The following is a 22,170-nucleotide window of genomic DNA, read 5'->3' on the forward strand; positions in this document are numbered from 1 at the left end:
AGGGGGTTGCCATTTCCTTCTCCAATACATGAAAGTGAAAAGTGAAGTCACTCAGTCGTGTCCGACTTTTAGCGACCCCATGGACTGCAGCCCACCAGGCTCCTCCGTCCATGGGATTTTCCAGGTTGCACTAATCACATATCAAGGGCTTAATTGCCACAAGTGGTTGGTAGTTACCATTTTGGACAGAGCAGTTATAGTACATGAATATATTTGCAGGAAGTTCTGTTGGATAGCAGTGCTATAGGGAGTGTGTGGGAAGTATAAAATGTCCTTGGGCGGAGGAGTGATATGGTCATATTTTGTTTAAAAACATCACTCGGATGGCAACACTGAGTGGTTTGGAGGAGAGGAAAAGGGGGATTTGTCAAATCATTTTAAAAGGGAAGCAATCACAGGACCTCCCCAGCTGACACTGCCCTTTTGGAAACCTGCAGTTGCTGTTCTATGGAGTATAAGGAGTCCAGGTGATGAAATCAGCCAGCTCATCACTTATAGTGTGATTTATGCTAACTAGGTAACTTCTTCATACCTCTGTTCCTCATCTATGTAATGGGTATAATGATGCCCAGCTTCTCAGCATTATTGGGAGAATCAAATAAACATACCTGAAGAGATATGACCTTATACAAAATAAGAACTTAAAGTGTTTTGTTTCCTATTTGAAAGCTCACTTCTGGGGTTCCCTGGTGTTCCAGTGGTTAAGAATCCGCCTTGCAATGTAAGGAACGCTGGTTTGATTCCTGGTCAGGGAAGATCCCACATGCTGCTGAGCAACTACCTACAATAGCCCTTTGTAACTCCTTAGAATTTCAGCATAGGAAGGACTGATAAAGCAGTAGGATAAGGTACCTTGGCAGGGTTTCTGACAATAAAGCAAACTCTGACTTACTGAAGACCCATTCATATTTACCAGTTTTTACATCTTTTACTTGCTAAGAACAAAAAGAATTATAACAAAAACAGAAGCAAAGTAATAATAACAACAATAAAAATGACTGCATATTGGTTATTTCACTTGATGTTGACTTTGTGACCATGCACTCCCTTCATGTACAGAGTTTATGTGTATATCTCTGTAAGTGGAATTCCTTATTGCTTTATAACTGTCTGTTTACAACTTGGCCTCCCTACTAATCTCTATGTTATTGTTGAGTTGCTAAGTCTTGTCCGACACCTTTGCGACCCCATAGACTGTAGCCTGCCAGCCTTCTCTGTCCATAGAATTTTCAAGGCAAGAATACTGGAGTGGGTTGCCATTTCCTTCTCCAGGGGATCTTCCTGATAGGAAGGAAGGTCCTTCCAAGGACTTCCAAGGACTGAAGCTGCCTCTCCTACTTTGGCAGGTGGGTTCTTTACCACTGAGTCACCAGGGAAGTTCACTAATCTCTACAAGCCACTTAAAAATTATAAAATATAATTTAATATATGTATACCTAGTGAATTGATTACTACAGTCAAGCTAGTTAATATATCACCTCTTCACATAGCTTTTTTTGTGATGAGAGCACCTGAAATACTCCTAGCACATTTCCAGTATTCAGTACAGTGTTAACAACTATAGTCATCATGCTGTACATCAGATCTCTAGATTTATTCATCCTACATAACTGGAAATTTGTACCCTTTGACTAACATCTCCTCATTTCTCCTCTTCATCCCCACTACCCCAACCCCTGGTAACCACCATTCTATACTGTTTCTACGAATTTGATTGTTCTACATTCCACATAAGTGAGATCATGGAGTATTTGTCTTTCTGTGCCTGGCTTATTTCATTCAACATAATGTCCTTCAGGTTCATCCATATCATAAATGACAGGATTTCCTTCTTTTTAAATGCTGTTGTAATATTCCATTATACATATATTGTTTTTACTGTTTTCTATAATAGCCATAACAATTTACATTTCCACCAACAACGTGCAAGGGTTCCCTTTTCTCAACATCCTCACAAACACTTATTTTTTTATTTCTTTGATAATAGCCATTCACTCAGGTGTGAGGTATCTCCTTGTGGTTATAATTTGCATTTTGCTGATGATAGTGATGTTGAGCCTCTTTTCATATACCTGTTGACCATTTGTACATCTTCTGAGAAATGTCTCTTCAGATGCTTTGTCAAATTTCAAACCAGGTTTCTTGCTATCAAGTTGAGTTCCATATATATATATACACACACATACACTTTAGATATTAGCTCCCTATCAGATGTATTATTTGGAAACATTTTCTCCCATTCTGTAGGTTGTCTCTTCACTCTGTTGTTTTGTTTGCTGCACAGAAAACTTTTAGTCTGATGCAATCCTCTATCAGCCACTTAAGGACTGAAGCTGCCTCTCCTACTTTGGTAGGTGGGTTCTCTACCACTGAGCCACCAAGGAAGCTCACTAATCTCTACAAGAGGAGGATACTCAGTTGCATCCTACTCTTTGTGACACTGTGGACTGTAGTCTTTCAGGCTGCTCTGTCCGTGGAATTTTCCAGGCAAGAATACTGGCGTGGGTTGCCATTTCCTACTCTACAGCATCTTCCCCACCCAGGTATCGAACCCGCGTCTCTTGCACCTCCTGCATTAGCAGTCAGATTCTTTACCACTGCGCCCTCTGGGAAGCTCTCACTTGAGGGCAGGTACTGTATAATACTCATCTCTGTTTTTCCAATGTTCAAGGAATGGATTGGCACAAAGTCATACTAAGTAAATGGTTGATGTATGTAAATAAGTAAATGAATGTGTGCTGTGACATTATCTCGTGAGAAGGTGTCTGTCAGAGGGAAACACTTTGCATAAAGGAGACAGTTTGAAACTCAGTTCTGCCTCGGTTGGTTGGCCCTAGACAAGCCTTTTTAACCTCTTGTAAAATCCTTATATGTAAAATCCAGTGATAATATCTCACTAATAGGCTTGTTATAAGGAATAAATTGATGCTCCGAGCATAATGAGCTGCACACAGTGGTCACGCACTAAAAAATAGCTATTATCAATTATTATGAGGCAACTGAATGTCAGGAAGGCTCACTTAGGGTCATTCAGCTTTTAAATAGAGGTTGGAAGTCAGATTTCCATGTCCTGTGCTAGACCCTGGAATGAATTAATCAGGCAGGATTTCAGTCCCTGCTGCGGCTTAGTTGTTCAGTCGTGTCCGACTCTCCGCAGCCTCAAGGACTGTAGCCTGCCAGGCTCTTCTGTCCATGGGATTTTCTGGGCAAGAATACTAGAATGGGTTGCCATTCCCTTCTCCAGGGTATCTTCCCCACCCAGGTATAGAACCGCGTCTCTGGCGCCTTCTGCAATGACAGGCAGATTCTTTACCTCTAGTGTTACCTGTGAGAAATTCTCAATTAAACACGGGAAAGAGAAATTAACAAATAATTAATATATAGTGAGTTAAGTGAAAGTCGACCAGTCGTGTCCGACTTTTTTGAGACCTCATGGACTATACAGTCCATGGAATTCTCCAGGCCAGAATCCTGGAGTGGGTAGCTGTTCCCTTCTCCAGGGGATCTTCCCAACCCAGGGATCGAACCGAGGGGGATCGAACCCACGTCTCCCGCACTGCAGGCGTATTCTTCACCAGCTGAGCCACAAGGGAAGCCCAAGAATACTGAAGTGGGTAGCCTTTCCCTTCTCCAGCGGATCTTTCCGACCCAGGAATCGAACCGGGTTCTCCTGCATTGCAGGCGGATTATTTACCAACTGAGCTATCAGGGAAACCGATAATATATAGTATGGCAGATCAAATAGCCGAATTGTCTGCAAATTACTGGGGCAAAACAGAGATGGCAGTGAAAGTGACATTTGAGCTGTAATAAGAACGGAGACTGAGAGGATTTCTAGACACTGAGTCTCAGAAGCTGCCGGAACCAAGGTTCTGCGGGAGTTGAGTGAGTCTCGGTCGGATATTGTTGCCGGACTGGATCGAGGCCGTTCCGTCAGTGTTTTCAGACACCTTGGGGTCGCGGCTTGGTGAGCCCATCTTCATCTGGCAGAAGTACGGGCCGCGCTGCCGCCAAGGATGAACGGAGCACTAGTTAAGGTAACGCAGTCTATCCAAGCTGGGCACGGGAGAGGTGGTGAGGAGAGCGGAGCTGGGAGGGGGCGGCGGGGCCATAACGCGGCTGCCGACATCCGGGTAAGAGACTCGGGCAAAAACAACCTCTTCCCGGCAGCACGTGCGGCGCCCTGTCAAAGGGTTGCGCTTTCTCCTCTGTTCCGGGGAGGATTCGGCTGCAGTAACCCGCGCGCCACGCCCCCTCCGTGGTATCCTCGCCGCACATTGGCCTGGAAAGATAGGAGACCTGCAATGGCAATCACCCGTATAGGTCCGGATAGTATCTATGACCTTGAGCAGGTCATTTTATTTTTGCTTTAAGTCATTAACTTCCAGATTTTTTTCTAAGAATACCGTTTTGACTCGCTGAACAGATTGGCATGTGAGGCTACTTGGCGATTAGTGAAGTTGCTCAGTCGTGTCCGACTCTGCAATTCCACGGACTGTAGCCTACCAGGCTCCTCCATCCATGGAATTTTCCAGGCAAGAGTACTGGAGTGGGTTGCTATTTCCTTCTCCAGGGGATCTTCCCGACCCAGGGATCAAACCCAGGTCTCCCGCATTGCAAGCAGAGGCTTGACTACCTGAGCTAGCAGGGAAGCTACTTGGCGATAGGGAAGCGTAATAATAAAAAGAACGTTTTGACTTACAAACCCTTAGTTACGTGACTGCAGTGAAACCGTATGAACCACCATAAAGCATTCCTTTGCTTTCCTTTGTACTCTTAACAGATTAAAATTGTGCTTTTTCAGTTGTATCATACTATTTAGAATAATGACTTTGTTTTTTTAGCAATTTATGTTAAAATTTTATTTGAGGAATTAATTTGGAGGCTATACCTCCATGATACATAAATCAACATGATCACTGTCGCTCACAGATCTACTAGTCCTACTTTGGGGCAGCCCCTGAATGTCTCTAGTTTTGTTTCCTTAAGATCCCAAACCTCACTTTATTCTTAACGAAATAACTCTCAGTTGTTCACTTTAGCCACATTGTGAGAATTTGACTAGAAATTATAGGAAGAAAAAAAAACTGGAAAGTTTCTAAATTTAATTGTTAAAAACGGTCAGATTGGTGACTCCAAGCTCCTACTCTAAAAGCTTTGAATCTGAGGAATGCTGCTGAAAGGGAGCGATCATTGTTCAAGGTGTACTGTTTTTAGCCATTCTGCCCCCATGGACAGAGGAGCCTGGCGGGCTGCAGTCCATGGAGTAGCAGAGAGTTGGACACGACTGAGCGACTAAGCAAAGCACACAACACACATACTCCTGAAGAACCCATGGAAATCTGTCATAAGCTATCACCTTAAGGTATAAGATTATATAGGGCCCCTCTGAGTCTGATGTCACTTTTCCCTTCTAGATTTCCTTTGTTACTGATTTCCCTCTTCTATTCTGACCTGTCGCTTTTGACCAGGTAGTGTCCTCTTTATTTACCCAATACTGAATTCCTAATCTTTGATCTCCAGGAGCTTTCTCAGAATGCCCTTACTTTTTCACCACCTCCAAATGCTCCATTTTTCAAAGTGCAGCTCAGATCTCATCTTTTCCTTAAAACCTTTCAGACCATTCTAGCCAAAGTGCTTGTTTATTTTTTGAACTCTTAGCTGGTATTATCTTTTGGCACTTAATCATATGCAGTCTTGTATTTGTCTGTTTGAAGTGTTAGTTAATACTTTACATTTATGGGATTTGCATCAGAGCTGTGTTCTACCTCTTGCTAGCTGTGTGGCCTTAGGCAGGTAATTTGGCCTCTCTGCTTCAGTTTCTTATATGTAAAATGCAAGTGATAATGCCCATCATATGGAATTATAAAAATTATAGAAAATAATGTCGGTAAGAGTATTTTGTGTGAAGAACTATACAAATAGGAATGTTAACATTATTCTGCAGCTAATGAACTGCTTTCATTTTCATAATTTCATTTTATCTCGCTATGAGATAATCTTGGCAGGCACAACAAATAAAGAGATGGAAACTACTGGTACAATACCTGATACATAATAGTTCTCAAATGCTTTACCAAATGCCTGTATGAATGAATGCCTTGCTTATAGGTCAATAGTCTCTTTTGTGGTAATACTGAGATTGGAGCCTAGATTTTCTATCCCTCCTAAAACCCCACTGCCTTTCCTTTTCTGAGTATTTTACATCTCCCTAATTTGATAATAATCTTGGTTTCCTTCATGTGTGAAATGAGGAATGAGAACCTTCCTTGATCTTCCCAGCTGTCAGTCCTTCATTTCTTTGTGACCTATGCAGCCCATTATACTGATCTCATTGCAATATAATAAGTAATTTGCACATCTGCTTTCCTCATTAGAAAGATTGTGGGTGGGCAGTTGTATTTTCTTCATGTCTGTAGGTACCCAGCCTACAATATACTTGGCCTAAAGTTGCTGATATTGTTCATCACTAAGTCAAGTTTGACTCTTTGAAGTCTCATGGACTGTAGCAGGCCAGCCTCTGTCCTCCCCTGTCTCTAGATTTGTTCAGATTCATATCCACTGAGTCATTGATCATATCTAGCCATCTTATCCTCTGCCGTCCCTTTCTTCTTTTGCCTTCAATCTTTCCCATCATCAGGGTCTTTTCTAACGAGTTGGCTCTTTTCATATAAATGAAATCATATAGTATGTGAGGCCAAATATTTTTTAGGAGACTTGCGAAAGATCATACAGCTAGTAACACAGAGGAGCTGATATTCAAACCCAGGTCTGTGTGAATCTCTAATTTGTATTTCTAACTGCTATAATGACTCAGGGCAAAGACAGTCTTTGATGGTCACTATGTTATACATATTCAGAAGAATGGCCAAAGGAAAAACTACGAACAAAAGCAATTTTGAAAGAACTTAGGAAAAGGTCAGTTCAGACATCTCTTACTAGCTATGTGCATCAGGTATGTTAATTCATCTTTCTGAGCTTTGGTTTCCTCACAGTAAAATGGGGGTATAAATACCTGCTTCATAGAATGGTTGTGAGGGTTAATGGAAATGATGTTTGGCGTATAGCAAGTACTCAAAAAATGGTAGAACTGTTTAGGCTATTATTATATGAATTTTGCTGCTGTTAATTGCTGTTGTATTTTTGAGAGCTAGTATGGCAGAATGGGCTTCCCTGGTAGTGCAGTGGTGAAGAATCTGCCTGCCAGTGCAGGAAACACAAGAGACATGAGTTCAGTTCCTGCGTCAGGAAGATCCCCTGGAGTAGGAAATGGCAACTTGCTCCAGTATTTTAGCCTGGAAAATCTCATAGACAGAGGAGCCTGGTGAGCTATAGTCCATGGGGTTGCAAAGAGTCAGACACCACTGAGCAACTGAGCACTCGTGTATACACACACACACACACACACACACACACACACACACACCCCAGAATGAAAAACATGGACTTTGGAGTTAGACTTGGTTTGAATTCTTGGCATGACTTAGCAAACCTAAAACTTTGGCAACTTAAAAGCTTTTATTTTTTTCCTCTATCATTACAGTTCAGTTCAGTCGCTCAGTCGTGTCCATCTCTTTGCGACCCCATGAACCGCAGCACGCCAGGCCTCCCTGTCCATCACCAACTCCCGGAGTTTACTCAAACTCATGTCCATAGAGTCAGTGATGCCATCCAACCAATTCATCCTCTGTTGTCCCCTTCTCCCACCTTCAATCTTTCCCAGCATCAGGGTTTTTTCAAATGAGTCAGCTCTTCGCATCAGGTGGCCAAAGTATTGGAGTTTCAGCTTCAGCATCAGTCCTTTCAATGAATATACAGGACTGATTTCCTTTAGGATGGACTGGTTGGATCTCCTTGCAGTCCAAGGGACTCTCAAGAGTCTTTTCCAACACTACAGTTCAAAAGCATCAATTCTTCAGCACCCAGCTTTCTTTACAGTCCAACTCTCACATCCATACGTGACTACTGGAAAAACCATAGCCTTGACTAGACGGACCTTTGTTGACAAAGTAACAGCTTTGCTTTTTAATATGCTGTCTAGGTTGGTCATAACTTTCCTTCCAAGGAGTAAGTGTCTTTTAATTTCATGGCTGCAGTCACCATCTGTAGTGATTTTGGAGCCCCCAAAAATAAAGTCTCTCACTGTTTCCACTGTTTCCCCATCTATTTAACATGAAATGATGGGACCAGATGCCATAATCTTTGTTTCCTGAGTGTTGAGTTTTAAACCAACTTTTTCACTCTCCTCTTTCACTTTCATCAGGAGGCTCTTTAGTTCTTCTTTACTTTCTGCCATAAGGGTGGTGTCATCTGCATGTCTAAGGTTATTGATATTTCTCCCAGCAATCTTGATTCCAGCTTGTGCTTCCTCCAGCCCAGCATTTCTCATGATGTACTCTGCATACAAGTTAAATAAGCAGGGTGACAATATACAGCCTTGACATACTCCTTTTCCTATTTGGAACCAGTCTGTTGTTCCATGTCCAGTTCTAACTGTTGCTTCCTGACCTGCATACAGGTTTCTCAGGAGGCAGGTCAGGTGGTCTGGTATTCCCATCTCTTTCAGAATTTTCCACAGTTTATTGTGACCCACACAGTCAAAGGCTTTGGCATAGTCAATAAAGCAGAAGTAGATGTTTTTCTGGAACTCTCTTGCTTTTTCAATGATCTGGTGGATGTTGGCAATTTGATCTCAGGTTCCTCTGCCTTTTCTAAAACCAGCTTGAACAGCTGGAAGTTCACGGTTCACGTATTGTTGAAGCCTGGCTTGGAGAATTTTGAGCATTTCTTTACTAGCGTGTGAGATGAGTGCAATTGTGCAGTAGTTTGAGCATTCTTTGGCATTGCCTTTCTTTGGCACTGGAGTGAAAATTGACCTTTTCCAGTCCTGTGGCCACTGCTGAGTTTTCTAAATTTGCTGACATATTGAGTGCAGCACTTTCACGGCATCATCTTTTAGGATTTGAAATAGCTCAACTGGAATTCCATCACCTGCACTAGCTTTGTTCGCAGTGATGCTTCCTAAGGCCCACTTGACTTCACATTCCAGGATGTCTATCTCTAGGTGAGTGATCACACCATCGTGATTATCTGGGTCATGAAGATTTCTTTGTATAGTTCTTCTGTGTATTTTTGCAACCTCTTTTTAATATCTTCTGCTTCTGTTAGGTCCATACCATTTCTGTCTTTTATTGTGCCCATCTTTGCATGAAATGTTCCTTTTGTATCTCTGATTTTCTTGAAGAGATCGCTAGTCTTTCCCATTCTTATTGTTTTCCTCTATTTCTTTACACTGATCACTGAGGAAGGCTTTCAAATCTCTCCTTGCTATTCTTTGGAACTCTGCCTTCAAATGCGTATATCTTTCCTTTTCGACTTTGCTTTTCACTTCTCTTCTTTTCACAACTGTTTGTAAGACCTCCTCAGACAACCATTTTGCTTTTTTGTATTTCTTTTTCTTGAGGATGGTCTTGATCTCGGTCTCTTATAGAATGTCATGAACCTCCGTCCATAGTTCATCAGGCACTCTGTCTATCAGATCTAGTCCCTTAAATCTATTTCTCACTTCCACTGTATAATCATAAGGGATTTGTTTTAGGTCATACCTGAATGGCCTAGTGGTTTTCCCTACTTTCTTCAATTTAAGTCTGAATTTGGTGATAAGGAGTTCATGATCTGAGCCACAGTCAGCTCCCAGTCTTGTTTTTGCTGGCTGTATAGAGCTTCTCCATCTTTGGCTGCAAACAATATAATCAGTCTGATTTTGGGGTTGACCATCTGGTGATGTCCATGTGTAGAGTGTTCTCTTGTGTTGTTGGAAGAGGGTGTTTACTATGACCTATGCATTCTCTTGGCAGAACTCTATTAGCCTTTCCCCTGCTTCATTCTGTACCCCAAGGCCAAATTTGCCTGTTACCCCAGGTGTTTCTTGACTTCCTACTTTTGCATTCCAGTCCCCTATAATGAAAAGGACACCATTATATAAATTATATTTTTCCTCTATAAAAAGAGGCAATTATTTTGATGCTTCTATTAGAGGATTGATGAAAAATTGAGCAAAGTGCTTAGAACAAAGGATTACTCTGTAAGTGATAGTAACAATGCTATTTTAGGTAATATTTGTTAGTATACAGATATATTCTGTTAATACTCATAGAACAGCTCTCAGGTGCTTGCCTCATGGGACCCTTACCCACTACTGTCACCACGCACCCCAGGACTCTGGTGTCTGAAGCTACTCACACACTATAGATTTTGCCCCATGACTGGTTCTTAAGTCGCTGTGTAGTCCTTTCCTGGTTCCTGACTCCCAAGCTTATGGGACAAGTGTTTTTGTTACCTGCTGAGACATCTATGTCCTCATTCATTCATTCACTAGAGTCACTGGCCTCCTCTTCCATTTGCTCCAGAGCTGGAGCTGCTCTTTCTTTGCTGACTGGGGAGAGAGAGTATTTGTGGATACAGTCCCAAAATAGATTACTTTTGTCCTGATAAATAATGCTGAGCATTGTAGGGAAGAGGAACGCATTTCCCAGAGCTGAAAGGAAGAGTTCATGCCATAATTTGGTTGTCTTCCAGACAATTGTCCAGCCTTAAAAAGGGTTGGCTTTTAGATAATTAAATTCATAGCTGTTGTGGAGACTCAGAAATCTGAACATTTAAAGTGGGGAAAGATCAGTCTTATCTAGATCTCTTCCCATCCAATACCTCTTCTGTATAAAGTGACTGACCCATTTAAGAGTACATTCTGTTCACTCTGATTTCTGTTCTGTTTGTCGTGGTTGATAGACCTTGGCCCTGGAGGGATCTTAGAGTCATTGGCTCTAACTCCAGAGAGGGGAAAATTACTGACCAAGGTATGGTGGCCAGTGGTGGGGGAGCCAGCCAGAGCCCCTGTGACTGCTCTTTTATTGTGGCCAACATTAGGTTAAGAATATTGTACACATGTTTACAGTGTCTTTTGGTATCTGATTTAATTGTCATTTTTAGGATTGTCTATATACTTTGCCCTTCCTTCTGTCTATTCATATCCCAGTCTTCATGACCTCACATTCTCTGGGAGACTTTTCCTAAATATGAACATTTCCCTCCTGATTTCCTAAGCACTAACACCTTCATTCGGAGAAGGCAGTGGCACCCCACTCCAGTACTCTTGCCTGGAAACTCCCATGGACGGAGGAGCCTGGTAGGCTGCAGTCCATGGGGTCGCTAAGAGTCGGACACGACTGAGCGACTTCACTTTCACTTTTCACTTTCATGCATTGGAGAAGGAAATGGCAACCCATTCCAGTGTTCTTGCGTGGAGAATCCCGGGGACGGGGGAGCCTGATGGGCTGCCGTCTTTGGGGTTGCACAGAGTCGGACACGACTGAAGCAACTTAGCAGCAGCAACACCTTCATTTAAGGGAGAGAGGGTGTAGAATAGGGGAAAATTACAGGCTTTGGAGTCAGAAACCTAATATCCTATGCTAGTTCTGATAGTAGCTGTTTGACTTTGTTACAATTAAAGTTACGCAATTGTACTTAATCTCAGTTTCCCCATCTGTAAAATGGTATAATAATACTTATTTGGTAATGAAATTATGATTTAGACACATGGTAGGTACTCAACAAAATAGATGTGGGTAGTAATAAATGGTAGCAATGATTAGCAGTCATTCACTTCTTCCTAATCATTTATTTTTTTATTAAAACAACATTGTGCCTGAGAGGAAGACATGACTCTTGCCTTTGAGAATCTCTTGTTTTAGCATAGTGGTCTGTGGGGGATATTAAGAATTTCAGTGATTCTCTTGAAGTAGTATGCAAACTTTTTTTCCTCCCTCACTTTCAGTTCAGTTCAGTTCAGTTGCTCAGTCGTGTCCGACTCTTTGCGACCCCATGAATTGCAGCACACCAGGCCTCCCTGTCCATCACCAACTCCCAGAGTTCGCTCAAACTCAGGTCCATCGAGCCGGTGATGCCATCCAGCCATCTCATCCTCTGTCGTCCCCTTCTCTTCCTGCCGACCAATCCCTCCCAGCATCAGAGGCTTTTCCAATGAGTCAACTCTTCTCATGAGGTAGCCAAAGTATTGGAGTTTCAGCTTTAGCATCATTCCTTCCAAAGAACACCCAGGACTGATCTCCTTTAGAATGGACTGGTTGGATCTCTTTGCAGTCCAAGGAACTCTCAAGAGTCTTCTCCAACACCACAGTTCAAAAGCATCAATTCTTTGGTGCTCAGCTTTCTTCACAGTCCAACTCTCACATCCATACATGACTACTGGAAAAACCATAGCCTTGACTAGACGGACCTTTGTTGGCAAAGTAATGTCTCTGCTTTTGAATATGCTATCTAGGTTGGTCATAACTTTCCTTCCAAGGAGTAAGTGTCTTTTAATTTCATGGCTGCAGTCACCATCTGCAGTGATTTTGGAGCCCAGAAAAATAATGTCTGACACTGTTTCCACTGTTTCCCATCTATTTGCCATGAAGTGATGGGACGGGATGCCATGATCTTTGTTTTCTGAATGTTGAGCTTTAAGCCAACTTTTTCACTCTCCACTTTCACTTTCATCAGGAAGCTGTTTAGTTCCTCTTCACTTTCTGCCATAAGGGTGGTGTCATCTGCATATCTGAGGTTATTGATATTTCTCCCGGCAATCTTGATTCCAGCTTGTGCTTCCACCAGCCCAGTGTTTCTCATGATGTACTCTGCATGCGAGTTAAATAAGCAGGGTGACAATATACAGCCTTGATGTACTCCTTTTCCTATTTGGAACCAGTCTGTTTTGCCATGTCCAGTTCTAACTGTTGCTTCCTGACCTGCATACAGGTTTCTCAGGAGGCAGGTCAGGTGGTCTGGTATTCCCATCTCTTTCAGAATTTTCCACAGTTTATTGTGACCCACACAGTCAAAGGCTTTGGCATAGTCAATAAAGCAGAAGTAGATGTTTTTCTGGAACTCTCTTGCTTTTTCGATGATCTGGTGGATGTTGGCAATTTGATCTCAGGTTCCTCTGCCTTTTCTAAAACCAGCTTGAACAGCTGGAAGTTCACGGTTCACATATTGCTTGAAGCCTGGCTTGGAGAATTTTGAGCATTTCTTTACTAGCATGTGAGATGAGTGCAATTGTGTGGTAGTTTGAGCATTCTTTGGCATTGCTTTTCTTTGGAATTGGAATGAAAACTGACCTTTTCCAGTCCTGTGGCCACTGCTGGGTTTTCCAAATTTGCTGGCATATTGAGTGCAGCACTTTCACAGCATCATCTTTTAGGATTTGAAATAGCTCAACTGGGATTCCATCACCTCTACTAGCTTTGTTCGTAGTGATGCTTTTTAAGGCCCACTTGACCTCACATTCCAGGATGTCTGGCTCTAGGTGAGTGATCACACCATCGTGATTATCTGGGTCATGAATATCTTTTTTGTACAGTTCTTCTGTGTATTCTTGCCACCTCTTCTTAATATCTTCTAGTTCTGTTAGGTCCATACCATTTCTGTCCTTTATTGAGCCCATCTTTGCATCAAATGTTCCCTTGGTATCTCTAATTTTCTTGAAGAGATCTCTAGTCTTTCCCATTCTGTTGTTTTCCTCTATTTCTTTGCATTTCCTGGTCTTGTTTTTGCTGACCATATAGAGCTTCTCCATCTTTGGCTGCAAAGAATATAATCAATCTGATTTCAGTGTTGACCATCTGGTTATGTCCATGTGTAGAGTCTTCTCTTATGTTGCTGGAAGTGGGTGTTTGCTATGACCAGTGCGTACTCTTGGCAAAACTCTAATAGCCTTTGCCCTGCTTCATTGTGTATTCCAAAGCCAAATTTGCCTGTTTACTCCAGGTTTTTCTTGACTTCCTACTTTTGCATTCCAGTCCCCTATAATGAAAAGGACATCTCTTTTGGGTGTTAGTTCTAAAAGGTCTTGTAGGTCTTCATAGAACCATTCAACTTCAGCTTCTTCAGCGATACTGGTTGGGGCATAGACTTGGATTACTGTGATATTGAAGGGTTTGCCTTGGAAACGAACAGAGATCATTCTGTCGTTTTTGAGATTGCATCCAAGTACTGCTTTTCAGACTCTTTTTTTGACCATGATGGCTACTCCATTTCTTCTAAGGGATTCCTGCCCGCAGTAGTAGATACAATGGTCATCTGTGTTAAATTCACCCATTCCAGTCCATTTCAGTTCGCACCTAGAATATCGATGTTCATTCTTGCATCTCCTGTTTGACCACTTCCAATTTGCCTTGATTCATGGACCTAACATTCCAGGTTCCTATGCAATATTGCTCTTTACAGCATTGGACCTTGCTTCTATCACCAGTCACATCCACCTCACTTTATTTGGTTCTATATCCCACATTTTTTTTCTGCATTTTTAAAAATTGAAGTATAGTTGGTTTACAGTGTTTCAAGTATATAGCAAAGTGACTCAGTTATATATGTATATTAATATATACATATTCTTTTTCAGATTCTTTTCCATTATTGGTTATTAGAAGATTTTGAATATAATTCTCTGTGCTCAGTATGCAGCCTTTTGTATATTTGTACCTGTATATGTCTGGGGAGAAGGTTCATGACTTTGGGCAGATTCTCAGCGATATGTGTAACATCTCCAAAGCTAGAGAACTTCTCCTTGCCATTAATACCCAGATTTTCTGCTAGAGGTGTCAGTTGTTTGTGCCACCTGTTTTGACTTAATCATATGATGCTGTGGTATTACTTAGCTGTTTAATACAAATGTATGTTCATATCTCCAGCCGTTCAAACTCCTATAAAACGGGGGTCATGCTTACATTTTTAAAAAGGCTTTATTGAGATATGTCATATACCATACAATTTGCCCATTTAAAGTATACGATTCAGTGACTTTTAATATATTCAGGGTTGTATTACCGTCACTACAAGCAATTTTAGAACTTTTTTATCACCCTAGAAAGAAGTCCCAAAGACGTCCCATATCCCTTAATTGTCATCCCCAGCTTCCCAAACCTCCCAACCCAAGGCAACCACTAGTCTTTCTTTTTCTATAGATTTGCTATTCTGGATATTTCATATAAATGGAGTCATACAATACTGGCCCTTTGTGACTGTCTTCTTTTATTTAGCATAATGGTTCCAAGTTCATTCATATTGTTACATTTTGTTCTTCTAGTCCCTTTCATAGTCGCCACAATAGTTGGCACCTATTAGGCTTTTAAAAAATAAACTTTAGAGGACTTTGCTGGCGGTCCAGTGGTTAGGATTCTGTGCTTCCACTGCAGGGGGCAGGGGTTCAATCCCTGGTGGAAAAAACTAAGATCCCACGTGCCATGCCAGCCATGGCAGCACAGCCAAAAAAGCAAAACAAAACTTGAGAATAGTTTTAGAATTACAGAAAAGTTGCAAAGACAATACTGGATATACCCCCATATCCAATTTCCCCTATTATATTTGTATGGTATACTTTTTATAATTAATGAACTGATATTGATATATTATTATCAAGTCCATGTTTTACTAATATTTCTTTCATTTTTAAAAAATCCAGGGTCCTTTTTCTGTTCTAGGATCCTACCTAGTACATTACATTTAGTCATGTCTGCTTAGACTCTTCTTGTCTATGACAGTTTCTCAGACTTTCCTTTGTTTCTGAAGGCTTTTACACATAATGGACTTTTAACACATACATGTTGAAGGAATTGAAATTGTTATCATAGTGGACAGGATTTTCTCTTTATGTTATGGAAACTTAAGGCCATTTATTACTTACTATCTAGTTACTTTATAGAAAGACCTCCTCTATGTTAAGGACTACCTTAGTAAAGCTATACCAGTGATCTTTTGAGTGAGTGCCAGCAGAGCAGAGTGAGAAGGAAATAACTGGGTTATTAGGGGTAAGATTGGGAAGGGAAGCTGCCACTGCAGCTACCTCCTTTCATTATTATTATTTTGTTCATGTTGGTATAGTTGTTATTATTGTTGTTACTATTAAAAGAGACAGTATGCTGTAATAGAGACATAGTCTTTGGAGTAAAGCAGTCGTTTTAGCCGCTTGTTAGCTGTAATTTCTTGGAATATAACTTCTGTGGGCCTTAGTTGCTTCACCTGTAGAATTGCCTTGCAGTGTTTTGAGAATTAGAATTCAAAGTCCCTTGCATGGTGCCTGTGCTTGACACATGCATAATGGTTGTTGATATTAGAAAATATAAATCAAATTAGAAAGGGGAAATTTGGTGAATTTAAAAAAGTAGCCCCCAAAAGGGGGGCTTCTGTTTTTCCAGCGTTTTCTGTGGTGGGTGAAATAGGAAAGAACATGGCCTTGGTTTGTCTGCATGTTTGGTATTAACTGTAGGGAAGCTTCTTTGCTAGACAAGAGACTTGGGTTTTGTTTTGGTTTGTGTACTGTGGGTTTCTAGCCTCTTGGTGAAGAGGTACTTGGAGGTCTGTGAATGCTTATGGTTGATCTAATGTGGCTGTTTTGCTATAGGTGCTGTGTCTGAAGAATGATACCATTTTTAAGCAAGCCTTTTCCCTCTTGAGGTAAGGATATTAATAATAGTAATTAAATATAGCTAATATTTGCATCTAGAATGTTCACACAGCATTCTTCTTTCATGATCTCCCCTTACATGTTTCTTAAGCATCTCAAGCATTAACTCACCTGCCAGCTTACTCCTTCCCCATTCTTGGTAAATGACAATTCCAATTATCTAGTTGCACAGGACAGAATCTTTGGAGTCATGCTTGATACTATTGTTTCTCTTACTCTACATCTAATTCCTGGACAAATCCCATCAGCCTTACTTTTGAAATATGTTCTAATAACACAAGGCTATTGTAAGAACCACTTTACTGGTAGTTTCTCTTGTCTCAGTTTCACTTCTTCCCATTCATTACTCACCAGAGTTAACTTTCCAAAACTTAAACCTGATCACATCACTTTTGTGATTAAACTCTACCAGGAGCTTCCCACTGCCTTCACAGAGCAAAGACCAAACTGCTCACCGCAGGTTATGAGGTCTTCATAACCTGGTATAACCTGGTCCCTGGTTGCCTCTTTTGCCCTGCCCCCTTCCCTGCTGCTGAAGTGCCACTCACACCCACCTGCTTGCTGTTTCCCAGACATACTACTTTCATATCTCTGCCTAGAATGCTTTTTCTGTAAGGCTAAACAATTAAGAGTAGTTCTTTGTTTTTAAAAACTCAGCTCCAGTAGTTTCATCCCCTGGTAGAAATCGTCACACTTTCCTGTGTATTCCACTAAATCTTGTATGTGTTTTTGCTCTGTACCAGGACTATATTGTGGCTCACATCTGTTTACTCATCTCTCTTCCAACTAGACCATAGATAGAGATATTTTACTTGCTTTTGCATCTTCAGGACCTAACACATTGTCTGACCCATAGTAAGTACTTAATAATATTTATGGAAAGAAGAGAAGGATAGAATAAGGAAAAGTGTAGTATTGACATATCTGTAATGAGGAGCATACAAGTTTTGGTAGCTGTGCAAATAAAATGTGCATATCTAACTGTACTGAACATGCCTTCTCCCTCTTTTTAGGTTCAGAACTTCAGGAGAGAATCCCATCTGTTCTGCAGGTAAGCAGTTATTTCCTGATGTGGTCTAGTTGATTTAAGTGACCCTCTAGCACTAGTATAATTTTGTCTGAAAAGTTGCCAAATATATCTTTGGGAAGATTGGCTGGGACCAAGTCCTACCCCTCACATGGAATTGGACAATGGGCAAGAACATAAATTGTGGGTTAAGAGCAAGAGTTCTGTAGTAGGTTTAGATTCCAGCTCTAACACATACTGTTCTGTGACCTTTAACTACTTCTCTATGACTTGGTTTTCTCACTTTAAAAAATGAGGGGAATTTATAGTACAAACTACAGTGAATTATTTGAAGATTCAGTGAGGTAAAACATATAAGTGCTCAAAAATGTTCACTATTGTTATTATTATTTTTGCTACTATTCCAGACCTGTCTTTCATGTGCATTATCTACCAGGCTAAGGCTTTTTCTACAGGATTTTATCCAAAATAAATCCGTTCAATCTGGTTAACTCAGTGAATTTCAATGTTTCAATCCTATTGCTTGCCATTTTTACTTTATTATGTGACAGATTTCAAAGCAGCCATTAGATAATGACATCTGTTATATGCCTAAAGAGTATCAGAAACAGGGAATTCCCTGGTGGTCCGGTGGTTAGGAATCTTCACTTCGACTATAGGGAGCATGGTTTCGATACCTAGTTGGGGAACTTTATTAGATCCTACAAGCCACATGGCGTGGCCATAAAAAAGTATCAGAAATAAAAGAATGGGAGTAAGGAAGGGAACTAACATTTACTGATGGCTTATTATGTGCCATGCATGACATAAGTTTTATATCTGTTAATTATTTCAGACAATGGCAGCAATGTGTAGAGAATCACCACTTCCACCAGACCTAAAGCCCAACCTCTCAAAATATGTGCTTCTTTTTATTTATTCATTCTCTCAACAAATATTTATTGGACTAGGCTGCATTTTAGGTGCCAGGGGTACAAAATTAAGATGATAGGGTCCTTGCCATTTGAATACTTACAGTGTTGTAAGAAATAATTTTTCCCCCCAAGAATAATATAATGAACACTTCTAGACCCATCACTTAAATTCAACTGTTGTTAACATTTTGTCAGGTTCAGCTTTCTTAATCAGATGTTATGATGCTTCACTCCTAATACTTAAGCATGCATTTCTAGAAACAAGGATATTCTTTCCATTCTATTAAAGAACCACAATAGCATTATCTCCTTGAAGAAAATTAATAATAATATGCCTCAGTGTCATCTAATACTCTATCTACTTCCTTGGGTGTCCCCCAAAAGTCTTTTATGAGATTGTTTATAACCAAGAGCCCAAAGAAGGGTCATGCTTTGCATTTTGCTATAATGTCACCTTTAATATAGAACAGTTCTTTTACTATTTTATTTCTGCAGCAGATGCTTTTTGATTAGGCTAGACTGTTTGACTTATAGAATGTCCTTGGTTTTTAATTTGTCTGATTATTTTCTTGTGGTATTTTATGACATGTTCTTCTGTCCCCTTCCTGCAAACTGGAAGTTAGATCTAAAATTTTTACTAGATTTAAGTTAAATAGTTTTAGCAAGAAAACTTAATAATAATTGATGCTCTGAATTTTGTATTACATCCTATCAGGAAAGGGAAAAAGAGCTAAGAAAATCTGATCATAAAAGTGAAAAGCATGCATTTTAGAGAATATGGAAAATAAATACTATACACACACACACACACACACACACACGCGAAGAAACTGAAAGAAATGAAGAAAATAAACATCACTTGTAATCCTAGCCTATCCTCCAGAAATTATTGCTTAACATTTTGGTGTATATCCTACCAGGTCTTCTTCTAGCCTTTTCTCTTTCTCTTTCTGTCTCTGTCTCTGTGTGTATATATGTTGTTTTTTTTTGGTCTTACAGTAATGGGAACAAATTATATATAACGCTTCATAATCTGCTTTTTTTCCTCACTTAATCTATGGTGAATATGTTTCCACTATAATAAATATTCTACATACTTGTTTTGAATATACTGCCTTAATGGAACAATTTGTAGGGTAAGAATCTGAGTCTGGTGTTTGAATATGTTAAGTTGGAGTGCTTATGAGGAAAATATGCTAAGTAGTCCACTGAAGACACTGATCTTGAGCTCAAAATATAGGTCTGGGTTGAAACTGAATTTGAAAGTCATCATACTGTTGATTTTTCTTGAGAATGAATTAGACTATCCAGGGAACACAAGTAGAGAAGAGGCCCAAGGATCAGGCCCTGAGGAGCTCCAACATTAAACAATTGGGTAGAGGGTGAAAGAGATGGCTAATGAGCTTGAAAAGGGAGGCCAGCATGGTAGGAGAAAACCAGGATGGTATAGTTTCATGGCAACCAAAATGATAGTGCTTTAAGGAGAGGGTGGTTAACCAGTTTCAGCTGTGTTCTGCTGAGAGGGGCTTGCAAAAGATATACACTAATTGATATCCCTTGGTTTTAACAGCATAGAAGTGACCTTAGGGAGAGTAGTATCTGTGTAGGTATGGTGAGGTCAGTTGACAAGTGAATGGGAATTCAGGAGTTAGAGAAAGCTGTTACAGACAATATATTTAAGAAGTTTGTTTTTGAATGGAAGGAGAGAGAACTGGCAGGAGCTGGAGAGGGATGTGGGGTTAAGGAAAGATTTAAAAACTAATAATTTTATATATATTTGTTTATTTTTGGCTGCACTGGGTCTTTGTTGCTTTGTGTGGGCTTTCTCATATTTCAGCAAGTAGGGGCTACTCTTTGTTGTGGTGTGAGGGCTTCTTGTTGCAGTGACTTCTCCTGTTGTGGAGCACAGGCTCTAGGTGCTTGGGCTTCAGTAGTTGCAGTCTGCGGGATTAGTAGTTGTGGCCTTGAGGGCTCTAGAGTGGGGCTCAGTAGTTGTATTGCAGGGGCTTAGTTGCTCCACGGTATGTGGAATCTTCCCGGACCAGGGATAGAACCCATGTCTCCTGCATCCACGGGTGAATTCTTATACACTGCCCACCAGGGAGGTCTGGAAAGATTATTTTTAATGGTTATGTTTCTCTTAATGACACTTAATTCTGAAAGATACAAAAATTATAGAAAAGTGAAAAGATAATATGTCAGTGAGCCCAGATTTGGCAATTATTCACATTTTGTTTGTGGGCTTCCCTGGTGGCTCAGATGGTAAAGAATCTGGCTTCAATGCTGGAGACCTGGGTTTGATCCCTAGGTTGGGAAGATCCCTTGGAATAGGGCGTGGCAACCCACTCCAGTGTTCTTGCCTGGAGAATCCCGATGGACAGAGGAGCCTGGCAGGCTACAGTCCATGGGGCCGCAAAGAGTCAGATATGACTAAGCGACTAAGCACTGCACATTTTGTTAGACTTTCATTGTTTTATTTTTTCTTGTATATTAAAAAATAAGGATTATGTTCAAGACCGGTTTGTCCCCTAGTCTTGGACTCATCCCTTATCCCATAACCAGATAATAAGTTCATTTTGAACTGATGTGTATTCTGAGGAAGGTTTTTAAAATGAATTAAAATTATCAACTGTTGAAAATTACAAAAGCATGCAGATATTAAAAATAAATAGAAATTGTACTAAAAGGTATACGAGCAAAGCTTTTATTTCCAGGTCTTACTCCTATTTCCAGGTCTTACTCCTCAGTGGTATGCGTTGATGGCAGTTTCTTGTATATTTTTCAGGAAAGTTATATGGTATATGAACATATATGTTATGTATGTATATTACTATATCTTAATGCTGGATACTTAGGTTGTTTTCAGGTTTTGTTATTTCAAAAATGCTGCAGCAGCCATTTTTATGCATCTTTGTAAAGCTGTTCCTGTACATTTGTAAGATAAATTCCTGGAATTGAAATTGCTGAGTCAATGAGTTGTGAGTTGAAAATTTTGGTAAGTATTGTCAGATTGCCCTTCAGAGAAGTTGTATTAATTTACATTTCTATTTTCTGGCCCAAAACTGGGTTTTACAAAACATCTTACTTTTTTGCTGGTGAAAATAATGTCTGATTTTAATTTGCATTTCTTAAGAAAGTTTGTTTTCTTTTTTTTTTTGGCCATTTGTATTTCTTTTCTTGTGAACTGCCTGTTTATATTTTTTGCCCATTTTTCTTTTGAATTGTATGCTTTTTCATTTTTGATCTGTAAGAACTTTTATATCGTTTTCATATAGTAAGGAAATAAGCATTTTTCTACCATAAATGCTTTGTGTTATTTCTAGTCATTTATCCCTTGACTTTTGTTTTTTTCCTTTTTGCTGAATTGAAGTTTAAAATTTTTGTGTAGCTCAGTTCATTAATCTTTGATTTCTAGATTTTGCTTCATGCTTAGAAAGATCTCTACTCCCTTCCTCAAGATTATTTTTAAAAATCCTTCATTTATCTTCTGTTTTTGTCTTTTTTTAACATGTGGTCCATCTGATGTGAATGCAGTTTTCTCCCCTCTAAATGGGCAGCCAGTTATTTTAACAGTTATTGAAACATCCAACATTTTCCCCATACATTTGAGGATGTTACCTTATCATATACTAAGTTTCCATATAGATGTAGAACCTAGTGTATTTTAACTTTGTGTTGTTTTATGGATCTATCTGTATATTTGATAGCAG

The 22,170-nt window shown here is 40.1% G+C and overlaps 1 protein-coding gene across 1 annotated transcript in view; it reads left to right on the top strand.

Moving 5' to 3' along the window:
* The first annotated feature begins 3,884 nt into the window (after positions 1–3,884).
* Positions 3,885–22,170, top strand: part of MRPL48 (mitochondrial ribosomal protein L48) — a 54,211-nt gene continuing 35,925 nt past the window's right edge. Inside the window, exons 1-3 of the mRNA XM_055549063.1 lie at positions 3,885–4,037; positions 16,457–16,509; positions 17,533–17,570. Of these exons, the coding sequence (XP_055405038.1) occupies positions 4,017–4,037; positions 16,457–16,509; positions 17,533–17,570 (112 nt within the window). The 5' untranslated portion in view covers positions 3,885–4,016. The remainder of the gene's footprint in view (positions 4,038–16,456; positions 16,510–17,532; positions 17,571–22,170) is intronic.

This window comes from Bubalus kerabau, chromosome 15 (genome assembly GCF_029407905.1).
Source record: "Bubalus kerabau isolate K-KA32 ecotype Philippines breed swamp buffalo chromosome 15, PCC_UOA_SB_1v2, whole genome shotgun sequence".
NCBI classification, from domain to species: domain Eukaryota; kingdom Metazoa; phylum Chordata; class Mammalia; order Artiodactyla; family Bovidae; genus Bubalus; species Bubalus kerabau.